Source organism: Prionailurus viverrinus, chromosome F1 (assembly GCF_022837055.1).
Source record: "Prionailurus viverrinus isolate Anna chromosome F1, UM_Priviv_1.0, whole genome shotgun sequence".
NCBI lineage: Eukaryota > Metazoa > Chordata > Mammalia > Carnivora > Felidae > Prionailurus > Prionailurus viverrinus.
This window is the reverse complement of record NC_062577.1, coordinates 24769716-24782629: the sequence shown is the minus strand read 5'-3', so window position 1 is coordinate 24782629 and position 12914 is coordinate 24769716. Positions and strand designations below refer to the sequence as shown.

Below are 12914 nucleotides of genomic sequence, written 5' to 3'. Positions count from 1 at the left end.
TCATGCCACTCCCTTTCGTAGTCCCATTTCCCTCTTTTCTTATTTAGTGCATTCTCTTCCTCCTCTGCTCATATGGAGGTTTACTCTCTTAGCTAGTTTTTGAGGCTGAATTTGGCAGATTATGAGAGTAATGGTAGTCTGTCTCATGTCCATGAGAAATAAGAAAATTGCCCTCGGCTATAATTTTCACAAAAGTCCATGACTAGAGATTGAGTTAGACTTCTTGATCCTTTTGGTGTTATGTTCTGAACTCTTGTTTGTCTCTTTGAATTTTTAAAGTCCACTCTGCACCCCACAGTTTCTTAAAATACTCTATAAACTGGCATCAGAACCTTTTCATGAATAAATGACTAACATCTCAACCACTAAGCCCCCAGTTCTCACTCCGCCCCCACCCCCTACCAAAAAGAGTTTGCTGTATCTAGACCTTATGGTTGCAAACGATATAGGTTGTCTCTCAGGCTTATTGCAAACTTATTGAAAGAGCAAGAGACTGATGACAAAACTGAGCCATGGCCTCAAAATATATCCGCTCTAGAAAATATCACAAAGCCTGTACTAGGTCCTGCAGATACCTGATCTAACGTCCAAAGCCCCAAGGCAATACCTGTCATAGACACTTGATATCTAGGATGGATTCATAATGTAGCCATTTATCTCCCTCAAATAATAAAGAGAAGTGTTTAGAGGTAGAATAGAAAGAACCAGCCAAGTCTGAGGGAAGAGAGCCATTAGTTTTCATGCTGAATATGTCTGCTAAATGAATATAGCTAGATGGCAGGAGAGCTATAGATTTAGACTCATTTTCTCAAAACTGCTGCTTAGTCAAAATTCCTTGTTTTAGGAGTTCATTTTTAGCTTTTAAGATAGAAACGGTCTGACAGGGCGAGGATTAAAGCTGTCTTAATTCCATCTTCAATTTTCTCAGGGCATCTCACGGCATTCTGCACTATTGGAGCCTGTTTCTGATGATTACGTTAGTATCTATCCATCCTCTCTCTGCAATGTCAGGAGATTTCCCTTTGCAGTGGTAAACAGTCTTCCACAGAATAGGTCAGGATGAGTTTGTTGTAGGTCCTCTGTAAAATGGGGATATGAATAGTGCCAAGCTCATAGAATTGTTGTAGTTAGTGGACTATGAAAAAAGCATTTTGAGAAAAATATGCAGCATGGATTAGTGCTCAGTACATTTAATCTGAATTCATTTAACATTATTTTTATAATAGTGGGGTGTGAGCTTATTTTTGTGGCATCATTTCAAGACAAATACAATTATTACCATGGCATTAGTGAAATTGACTTCAGTGAGAGAACGGGCAGGCATGCTTCAACTGTTGCACATCCTTCCCTCCCTATCCCTTGTAGGCAAAGAAGAGCTTTCTATTCAGGTAGCAAAGCTCTCATCCCAGTTAAGAAGGAGGATATTCCAGAAATTTTTATAGAGCATGCGTCTCTAGCACAATTTACCCTAGAGCCCTAACACTACACATCCTCTCAGTGCTTCTCCCTTCTGCTACTCTCTGCTTTCAGCTTCAACTCTTTCCACCCTCTCTGCTTTCTGTTTTCTAACTGTAGCTATTCCTGTCTTCACCCCACTTAAATTTCCTTTCTTAGTTATCTATTCAACTCATTCCGTTCACTACTAATTCTCAACCTAGCCACTGTTGCCAGGTCCATGTGTTTGTGATTGGCTCATTGGTTTCCATTTTATCAGCTAAAGTAATCATGCTGCTTGGTCAGAAAAGAATTAGAGAAATTTAACATGAACTTTCTTGTTTCTGTGTTTTTTTTATTTTTTTCTTTCTCCCAGTTTCGAGTATTTACAGCCCCCTTCCATAAAGTAGGCTTTGCTGATTTCTGGCTGGCCGATCAGCTGAACAGCCTGTCAGTGATATTGATGGACCTGGAATATATGATCTGCTTCTACAGTTTTGAGCTCAGATGGGATGAAAGTGGGGGCCTGTTGCCAAATAATTCAGAAGGTAGGGTATGAATGTGCATCCATACCTCTGAACTGCCAGTGTAAACCAAGAAATATTGGGAATGATAACTAAGAAATGTAAGATCACGGTGAAAACTCATCCAATAATACAAACTTAATTAAATGTACTTGGCACTCTTTTAGCAATCTCTTTATCTGATACAATTTGGCTCTTAAATTAAATGTTAGGATTTCAGTCATCCATTTGCCAAGAGATTTGCAACTTACACTTAAGGAATTCTAAAACTTAGAAAAAAAAGAAAAGTAAAAATTTCTAGTATATTGGTAGTTATATCACAGATGCTTTAGTGCCAACAGTTTCCATCACAGTATTGCTTTATAATGATCAAAAATACTTGAGTATTTAGACTTAGATCAAGGGCTTTGAGAAGTCATTGTAGATCGTTTTTAATTCTTACTGAGGATCTTGGGGTGTTTTTTTCTGGTTCTTTTTCCCACTCTTGGTGTATGCCAGGAGTTCGAGTTATTAAGGAATTTTGCCTTAATGACAAAGACCAAATTTAGACAGATTATGTAACATCTGACTAGCAAAAAGCTAATGAAGCCAGTGGCAACACATATTCATTGATTGCTAGCAGACCACAACTTTGTTGTAGGTTGATCCCACTATAATGCATTCCCAGAATTTGAAGAAAAATGTATTTACCAACTTCATTCTTCTCATTTAAAAATATAAACTCTGCTCTTCATTAAAAAGTAGGCTAATGAGGTACATTTTCTACCTATTGTGATATAGCAGTTTGGAGTTCATGAAATTAACTAGAGTCACCAGTGGCATTTGTATGTTTTCCAAGTATTTCAAATTACAGAGTAAGTTTTCTTTCCTTTGATTACTGTACTCATCTTCTAATTTTCTTACAGTTTTACCACATTCCAAAGAAAACGATTCCAGAACAGGTTGTCAGAAATCTGGGAGGGCAGATTTTCCCTCATTGGTCCACCCTATATATTTACCTTCCTTTTTTGGCTTTCATCGCTCATGAAAAGTTTGAGAATATAGTAGTTACAAAGAAGAAAGTGATTCAGAAACCAGGCTTCTTGCTTTTATGGACTTGAGAGTGGTTACAATATATAACAAAATGATGTGAACAAGTTACTTGTCTTTTGTTTTTTTTTTTTTAATAATAATTCTTCTTCTTTGAAATCTGCACAGAACCAGAAATTTGCCACAAATATTCGTATGGTGTGCGGGCCATCGTTCAGTGCATTCCTGCTTGGCTTCGCTTCATCCAGTGCCTGCGCCGCTACCGAGACACAAAAAGGGCCTTTCCTCATTTAGTTAATGCTGGGAAATACTCAACAACTTTCTTCACGGTGACGTTCGCAGCCCTTTACAGCACTCACAAAGGTATTCTACGATTGACTGTGACGAGATTTTTCAAAACCTGGGTTTTTACTACTGACATCTGCTTCTTACTCTGGTTCCTTTTCCATTTATCATGCTCTTTTTTTCCACTGAAGTTCCAGTCCCCTCAGCTATACCATTTTGTTCTTGAACACAATTTGAGTCTCATTCCAGCATTTAATAACAAGTACCGTCAAAAAGTCATCCAGAATAGGAAGGATTTTGTGATATGTGAAACCCTGAATTATGTTCAGTGTGTTCTATCTTAGACACCTTGGGCTTTCCTTTGTTGTTGGTTTTTTGTTTTGTTTTGTTTTGGTTTTGGTTTTTTAGCCTTCTTGTTCATTAATGAGGTTGGAAAATGCTAGGTGAAAAAGATTCCCTCTGGCAATCATGTATATTTTTAATCGCTTTCCTTCACCAAGTAGTAAGGATTGTTTCCAGCCCATTTAACTGCAAATTGAGTTCTCTGATCTCTCTAGTTTCTTATCTCCATAGCAACCAGTTATTACTTGAGACTGCTCTTCTGTTGAGAGGAGAAAAAAGCTTTTAGGTTCTGAGCCACATGCAGTCAGTCCTTTTGAATTTTTAACCTTTTTCCAAGAACTGTCAATCAAAGATCTTGCTTCCTTTTACTAAAATGCATTCCATCTTTGTCTTTTTAAATCAGTATCAGCCCACACCTTAGAGGCTGGGTGGTAAAGAAATGTTACTTATTGAAATTATTGTAATTATTTTTAAATACTTAAGTAAATTTTTTTCAGTGACTTTTTTCTTAATTGAGACACTGTATTTTAGGAGCCTGAGCTAGTACCTCTTAGCTACTTATCTAAAAAGTATGTCTGATGGTCTTGAAAGGTTGGAGCAGTGGTTTTTTTGTGAGGCTTGCAGTTTGGTCCAGTAGAACACTTTATAACATACTTCCACTTTTAGCAGTAGATTCTGCAATTACAGTAATATTGATAATGCAGCCAATAATTTTATCACTACGTAGGCACTCTTGTTAAATGATATAATTTAACTAAGTGCCTCAGTGAAGGAAACACATCCTCAAAGCTCCTGTAATTTTAACTCCTGCTGAGGAATGCTGTTCTTTAGTCGGGGCATGCATCATGATTCACAAGGTTGTGATTAGAGAATTTATAAGTCAGGCAACGGATTTGATACATGGTACCCTATGCCTTAAGAACCCTTTACTTTTCTCCCATCCTGGGTAACAGTGGTTTGGGGTTGAATATTTTAGGACATAACATATCTTTAACTATACTGGTACTCTTCAGTATGAAGCTGAAAATCTGAATTCCTCAAACCTGCACTGGCTTCACATTTAATAACCTAAAGCTAGAAGCAGTGGTTTGGATGGTATTGTGGTTGTCAGACTTTCTCTTTCTTTTTTTTTTTTTTTTTTTTTTTTTTTTTTTGTTTCATGTATCCCTTTAAAGAATTTTTAAAACTATATTATTATCATTTTTATTTTATTATTTTAAACTATTATTTAAACTGTATTTTCTGACGTTTTAAAATTTACATCTGAAATTTTTCATCTTAAGGTTAAATAATTTTTAAAAATGTAGTTTACAGTGTGTTTATAATTTTTTTTAATGTTTATTTATTTTGAGAGAGAGAGATAGAGCATGAGTGGGGAGGGGCAGAGAGAGAGGGAAACACAAAATATGAAGAAGCCTCCAGCCTCGCCTCTAAGCTGTCAGCACAGAGTCAGGTGCAGGGCTTGAACTCATGAACTGTGAGATCATGACCTGAGCCTAAGGTCATTCAGCCGACTGAGCCACCCAGGTGCCCCCCTTCCCCCCCCCCACTTATTTTTTTTTTACAGTGTATTTTAAATATTCACATTTTAAAACAAAACTGCTAAAATGTTTCTACTAAATGTGTCCAAGTAATCTAAATACAAAAGCATGATACTCACCATGATTTGTATTTTTATGTTTTAATGACTTTTGTCTGATACATATATATGTAAATTGAAATTAAGTTATTACCTATTACTAGAAGATGCTAAGAGATTTTTCTGTGTTGTAATTATAACTGGCCAAAGTAATGTTACAGATATGTTATAAATTTTAATAATTATCACATAGACATTTCTTATTGAGATAAATCTATATTACTTATTCTGTTCCATTTTGCAGTTTTTGTATAGGGAAGCTCAGAGAAACCTTGTTAAATAGCTGTATACATGAGGGTAGAAGTTTAATTGTTGGAGCATCGCTAAGTTTTCTAGACAGATCCTCAGTTATATACCAAAAAATATGCACAGTAGTCCATCATCAGTAATTATTTTTGTTAATCTATCAGGTTTTCTTATTGAAAGCAAAAAGTTAAAAATAAACTGAAGGAAGTAAAATATTAAACATAAACTAAATGGAAAAAGGATTTGTTAACCGTTAGAATCATTCTCTTTCTTTGTTTATGGACAGTCAGTATCTTATGACATTGTTTAAATGGTGTTGTTTTTTAATCTTGGTAGTGCAGATTACACTCATACAGTTTATAGAGATTATCTGCCATATCCCCTAATTGGAAAACCAGTCACCCAAATTAGAAAAAGTTTTGACTTAAATTAACATGTTTATAGACACCCCTGTGTAAACATCTCAATTCAAATTCTGAGTTGGGTAGGTAAATGAATGGGTAGCTGGGTGCATAGATAGGCAGATAGAATAAACATGCATTCAGTAAACATTACTGAGAATATTCTATGTATCAGTTGTGCTAGGCACTAAAAATGGAGCAACAAACAAAGTAACATTCTAGCCCTTAAAAATTTATGATCTAGTAGGGGAAGTAGGTAAAAAGGCATTAATTGGTTGCACAACAGTGTGAATATGCTTAAAACTTTTGAACGGTATGCTTAGAAGTGGTTAAGATGGTAAATTTTGTGCTAAGTGTTTTGACCACAATAGGAAAAAAAGACATTAAAATAAGCAGGGGACCATAATAGCCTACAGACAACATAAGTCCCAATCCGGCCCCCAGTAGAGACTTCCCAGAGGTAATAGTTAAGCTATTTTATTGTTTATGTGAAGAATTCCAGTTATCCCATTATGTGTTTTGCCCAAGGCTGTGTAACTTGTGAGTGGTGGAAGTGTTGCTGTTTCCCACTTCTGTTCTTCTTTCGCCTAGGGCTTCCTCTTGTTCCCTCAGGCAGAACCACACCTTTTAAGTGGAGATAATAGTATCTATTCTGTTTACTTCACAAATTTGTTGTAATGATTAAATAAGGTGTAGTGTACATGGAATCACCTTATAAACTCTAACGTGCTACACAAATGGAATTTATCATTAAATGAAATACAATTCTCTTTGCTGTCTAGAGCTGCCATATGTGTGTCTTTCTTTATGGAAAATCTAAGAGAAACCCTTGTGATCCCTTCGGTAGGGGCATTATAATGGACAAGTACCAGTTAGGAATGTGTTTGGCTTCTTGTTCATGTAACACAGATGTTCACTCACTGAACTTGATTCAAGTCCCACAGTCAAATTTTTAAAAACCAAGCATTTTTTTAGAGAGACCATTGGTTATATATCTTATCATAGCCATAAAATTAAAAAAAAAAAAAACCTTTGTATTGTTGATACATATTAAGTATTTATATCACTAATTTTCTTTTTACCAAAAAGCATAAAACAGGGAAATTTGGCATTTAGTAGAATTTGCTTTCTATTGTTTTGTTGGACAATATTCCAAGAGGAAAAGTATCAGAAAACATACACTTTAAACATAATCATTGAGCCAAAAGGATAGATTTTGTACGGTTAATGAGGTAGATCTTTTTCTATTGAATTTGTAAGTATTACCATAAAGGATAAATTTTATGAGGGGAGGGAGGTGTAGAAGATGGTGAGGTATCCCTGTTCAGACTCAAGGATGTGAGTCTTTTCAGAGAACTAGCCTACAAGAGTTACCATAGTAACTGCATTATTGGGGGTATTTTCAAGATTTTTTCAAAGGTTAGGTCTTATGATGAATGAAGGCACAAGTGTTACTTCTGTACCTAGAGTCATTTTTTTAAAGGTGAGGGAGGGGCTTAGACCCGTTTTAGGGAGACTACTTATTATATTTCAGCTAGCTGTCACTTGGTATAATAAGAAGGAAACACATTTTAAACATTGCAGTGTATTTTATTTTCCATCATTAATTTTAGACACAAAGGAATTTAGCTAGCAGCCAATCTCCATATTTTAAGAAATCACATTTCATTACAAGCCTAAATTTAAAGCCAACTCCTACAAGTTTTTTTGTTGGAATTAGGATTGGAGGAGACAAGAAAGTGTTTTAAATGTTTTTTGTATGTCCTTGAGGTTTCTTGGCTTTGGCAAGAAAAAGCCTGTGGGAGGTACAATAACAGAAAAAGCCATTGTGTTATTTCTGACCCGTTGATGGGGAGAGAGCGCACTTCATTAGACTTTCTGTTTTTCATTTACAGTTTCCAACATTCTAAAATATTCATAAATTCTTAGTGGATTTTGCTCTTTTGCTCTTCTCTGAATATACAGAAGAAAAAAAACCTTACTTTAAAAATACTTAATATTTTACTTTAGACTTTTTATTAGCATTTGCTAACACACATTTGCTATTAGATTTTTAAAAATACTTATGTTTGTTTGCTTGGTTGTTTTGCAGTACCAGTTCCCATCCAGACCCCTTCTTGTTTAACATTCTGTAAGGGGTGCTGTGCCCCCTAATGAGGATTCCTCAGCAGTAGTTCAGTGCCTTCAGAGCAAATAAGCATTTCATTGTTTTGAGTGGGCACACATAGTCCTGAAGTGCTTCCTCTCTGGGGTATGGCCAGTATGTAACTGTTTTTACCCTGAATAATTGGCTGCTTTGCCAGACTTTCCAAATTTTAGTCTTGTTGTAATAGAAACACCAATTTTTTAAAAATTCTCTAGGGAAACTTTTGTTTCATTAACTTAAAAAAAATTTTTTTTTAATTTTTTTTTTTTTGAGAGAGAGAGAAAGACAGAGTGCAAGCTGGGGAGGAGCAAAGAGAAGGGGAGACAGACTCCGAAGCCGACTCTAGGCTCCAAGCTTCAGCACAGAGCCTAATGGGGGCCTCAAACTCACAAACTGGGAGATCATGACCTGAGCTGAAGTTGGACGCTCAGCCAACCAAGCCACTCAGGCACCCCTCATTAACTTTTTTTTTTTTTTTTTTTAACGTTTATTTATTTTTGAGACAGAGAGAGACAGAGCATGAACGGGGGAGGGTCAGAGAGAGAGGGAGACACAGAATCCGAAACAGGCTCCAGACTCTGAGCAGTCAGCACAGAGCCCGACGCGGGGCTCGAACTCACATACTGCGAGATAGTGACCTGAGCCAAAGTTGGGTGCTTAACCGACTGAGCCACCTAGGCGCCCCTCATTAACTTTTTTTTTAAACACACACACAAAATTTTTAAAAACAATGCATTTAGGGTGCCTGGGTGGCTCAGTCAGTCAAGTGTCCAACTTGGTTTCAGCTCAGGTCATGATCTCGTGGTTTTGTGGATTCAAGCCCCACATCAGGCTCTGCACTAGTAGCACAGAGCCTGCTTGGGATTCTCTCTCTCTCCCTCTCTTTCTGCCCCTCCCCCATTTGCACTGTCTCTCTCTCTCTCAAAAAATAAATAAAAACTAAAAAAAAATTAAAAAGAAAACAATGCATTTGAATAAATGCTTTCACTTTTTTTTTTTTTTTTTTTAATGTTTGTTTATTCTTGAGACAGAGACAGAGAGTGAACAGGGGAGGGGCAGAGAGAGAGGGATACATAGAAACTGAAACAGGCTCCAGGCTCTGAGCTGTCAGCACAGAGCCCGACACGGGGCTTGAACCCACGAGTTGTGAGATCATGACCTGAGCCGAAGTCAGATGCTTAACCAACTGAGCCACCCAGGCGCCCCTAAATGCTTTCACTTTTGACTTACTGTTGAAATAGCTCAAATCTTTAACCCTTTTGAAATTTGATATATTTGGCTGTAATTCCTCTAGCCTAACTAATGCAGACAAGAAATAGATTTTTTTAAAGGATTCATTATTTGTCAATATTGGCTTAAATTCTGCCAGTGCTAAAATCAAATGTGATATTGTTTGTTTCTGATTATTAATTTGACTTTAGAAATATTTCTTGAGTAGCTTTTATCTACTTGGCATTGTGCTAATTTTAAATGGTTTTATAAATATTATACCAACAATCCCATTTATATTTCACCTTAAATTGCTTTGCTTTAAAAGTATTAATTACAGCTTTGAATAAATTACATTTCCTTTGTATCTTCTTTGTCATGTTAAAAAAAAAAAAACTTAAAAAAATAATACATATCCTTATACCCTGAGATCATTTTTGTCGTCTTTTCGGTAGTCACCTTACACCTCTGTAGTCTACCATACAACTGGTAGATATAGTTTGTTAGCATTTCTGTATAAATTATGTTGTTTTGAAATACTCAAGCACAAAGTTTAAAGTTTAGAAATAACCTGTGTATTTCTTAGAAATAGGGAGAGAACTCTGTGATGCTTAAATTCAAGAAGTTGAACAGTATGAATTCAACTTATGGAACAATTTTACCTAACGGGAAAGGAATTTAAAGATAATTGCTTGCAAACAGAATTTTAAATTTTCATTTCAATTTATTATATATAATTGTACATGAGAATATTGGTGGAAAGTATACACATCAATGAAAGTTATTGTGTCTAGATATTTTCAGCAGAAAGAAAAGAATAGGAAAAAATGAATAGGCAAATATAAGGGCTTAAGTAGTAGATTATATATGAATGAATCTCTTTGCTTCAGAGTTTTATAGTATAATACAGTAAGTATACTAATCAGCTATTGATACATCATAATTCTCCCCAGAACTCAGTAGCTTAAAACAGCAGTAATTTATTCTCATTTATGCATCTGTGGGTCAGCTGGGAATTGGTGGAACTAGGCTGGACGTGGCTGGGTAGCTCTGTTTTAGGCAACTGTTCCTGCTGGGCTTTTGACTTTTCCCTACATGTTTGGTTTTTGTCTGTTATACATGTTTCACCATGGAGCCCCAACTAAAGGGACAGTAGTTACCCCAAGGAAACTCTTCCCATGGTACTAGCAGAAACAGTTTCTACTGCATACACATTTTAAGCATCTGCTTTCTTCATAGCTGCTAACCTCCTACTGGCTTAAGCAAGTCACATGTCTAGGCCCAAAGGAAGTCTGCCCATCCTGAAGCCATTATTAAACCCAACATCTATGGGGCAAGAATCATGAGAGAAGAGTGTTGGGGAGAATGAATACTTTTAAACTGTAACCTAATCTGACACAAAACAAATCAATTTTAACTAATTTTTTAATTGGAAAAGGATATAAACAGATAATTTTGTAGGGTAATTAAGCATGGCTAATAAACATATGAAAAATGTTCTCCTTTACTGATTGCAAAAGAGATGAAAATTGAAATATTTAATCAAAGAAGTGATGATGCTTATTGCTGTCAAGGATGTGGAGAGATGAGCACTCATTCTGTTGATAGAGTATAAATTGGTAAGCAATTTGGTAATCCTACCAGGAGTCTTAAAATCATTCATACTTTTTGAACTAGTAAGTCCCTTTCCATAACTTTTTCTAAGGAAATAATTAGAGAAGTGGCTAGAAGTTAATTTATGTTTACAACATTATAAAGTAAAGAACTGAAATAATCTAATAAATGTCCATCAATAGGAATATAATATGGTACGTAGAATATTATATAGTAGCTTGTCAAAAGTAATGCAAAGCACCTACAAACAGTAGATGAAGAATAATGATATTATTAAAAGGTAATATTTATTGAATATTTCTATGGGCCAAACACTCTTTTAAGCATTTAACATGTATTAACTCATTTAATCCTCACAGCAGCCCTGTGAGGTATTAGAATCAAAGCTGGATGTAATTAAAGTGGCGAAAGCACATTTTATTCAGGAAGTTTTGAAGTAGAGGAAAAGAGATCTCAGTAGAGAGGTAGGCTCAATTCTGAATATAGAACAGACAAATGGGGATTTATAGCCAAGAGGAAGGGTCAGTGGTTGGAAAATTACTAAAAGGAAACATCAGGGGTGAGGGACGATTCTGGTTAAGCTGACTTGACAGGAGGATTCTTGCCAAAAGGAAGACCAGAGTGATTAGATGAAGGGTAGAGGATAAAGAATTTTGATAACTAGAATGATCAGATATTGAGGATAAGGGGTTCTCTCTAAAATGGCTTAGTGAGATTCTTGCTACCACTAGGTGACATAGGCTTGACAAGAACAGACACCAAGTTTGAGGCCTAGAGAGCTTGGAGGAGCCTAACTAGAGTTAGGTTAGGGAGTGCATCTTTGTCAGAGGTAAGCACTTGTCATTTTACAGGTGAAGAAATTGAAAACAGAGAGACTAAGTTACTTGCCAAAGTCCTACATCTGTAAAGTGGAAGAACCCAGGTTATGAATCTTAATAAAACAGTGTAGCCCCCAAAATCAAGTAGCTGTTCAGTGACAAAGCTAGAATTCATACCCAGTGATTATTTTTAGTCTGTCATACTGCCTTCTAAGTTTATAGAATGCTCTGAGCTCTTCCCAAATGTTAAATTGTGGTAAGCAAAGAAAGATCAGATAGAACGGTATGGTATTCCTACATGTTTCAAATAAATTTGTTTGAGAAAGCACAAAGCTACATTGGGAGAGAATAATTCAAGCAGTACTTTTAAGAGAATAGGCCCATTTTCTGATCCTTTCATCCTAATGGCCACCACATTCATGGAAAGCCAAAGACGTTGCCAGGAACAGGAGTCAAAGACATTTATTAGTAAGAGCAAAGTGGAGTCAGTCCAAATATGTAAGTAATTTCTCTGCCAGATAATTGAAAGTCATTCTTGAATTGGAAGGAAGCAAATACTAACATATTAGTGTTGTTTCAAGTGATAAGAAAATGTTTTAATATGAATAATTAGAGTTGTATTCTTTGTTAGGGTTTTAAAATTCACTTAAATACCTGAAGGGTGCCTGGGTGGCTCAGTCAGATGAGTGTCTGACTCTTGGTTTTGGCTCAGGTCATGATCCCAGGATCATGGGATCAAGCCCTGTGTTGCTCTCTGCTGAGCATGGAGGCTGCTTAAGATTCTCTCTCCCTCTCTCTGTCCCTCTCTCCCTCCCTGTCTCTGTCTCTCTCCTCTCTCTCTCTCTCTCTTTCTCTCTCTCTCTCTCTCTCTCTCCCTTTTTCTCTCCCTCTCTCTCCCTCTTTCTCTCTCTTGCTCTCTCTCCTCCCCTCATCTTCCCTGCCCCTCTCTCTTGCTCATGCTGTGCTCTCTCAAAAAAAAAAAAAAAAAAAAAAAAGGCAAAGAAATACCTGTGGTAACAATTAGGTATTTGTTAAAGCTGGCTATTTTCTTTTTTAATTTTTTTGAATGTTTATTTATTTTTGAGAGAGAGACAGAGCACGAGCAGGGGAGGAGCAGAGGGAGAAGGAGACACAGAATCTGAAGCAGGCTCCAGGCTCTGAGCTGTCAGCACACAGCCTGATGCGGGGCTTGAACCCATAAACAGTAAGATCGTGACCTGAGCTGAA

The 12914-nt window shown here is 36.4% G+C and overlaps 1 protein-coding gene across 2 annotated transcripts in view; it reads left to right on the top strand.

The window, feature by feature from the left end:
* The window catches only part of XPR1 (xenotropic and polytropic retrovirus receptor 1), a 212828-nt gene that overhangs the window by 167521 nt on the left and 32393 nt on the right, over positions 1–12914 (top strand). For both annotated transcript variants that reach the window (XM_047840768.1, XM_047840767.1), the window contains exons 10-11: positions 1811–1982; positions 3156–3350. In XM_047840768.1, coding sequence (XP_047696724.1) covers positions 1811–1982; positions 3156–3350 — 367 coding nt within the window. The remainder of the gene's footprint in view (positions 1–1810; positions 1983–3155; positions 3351–12914) is intronic.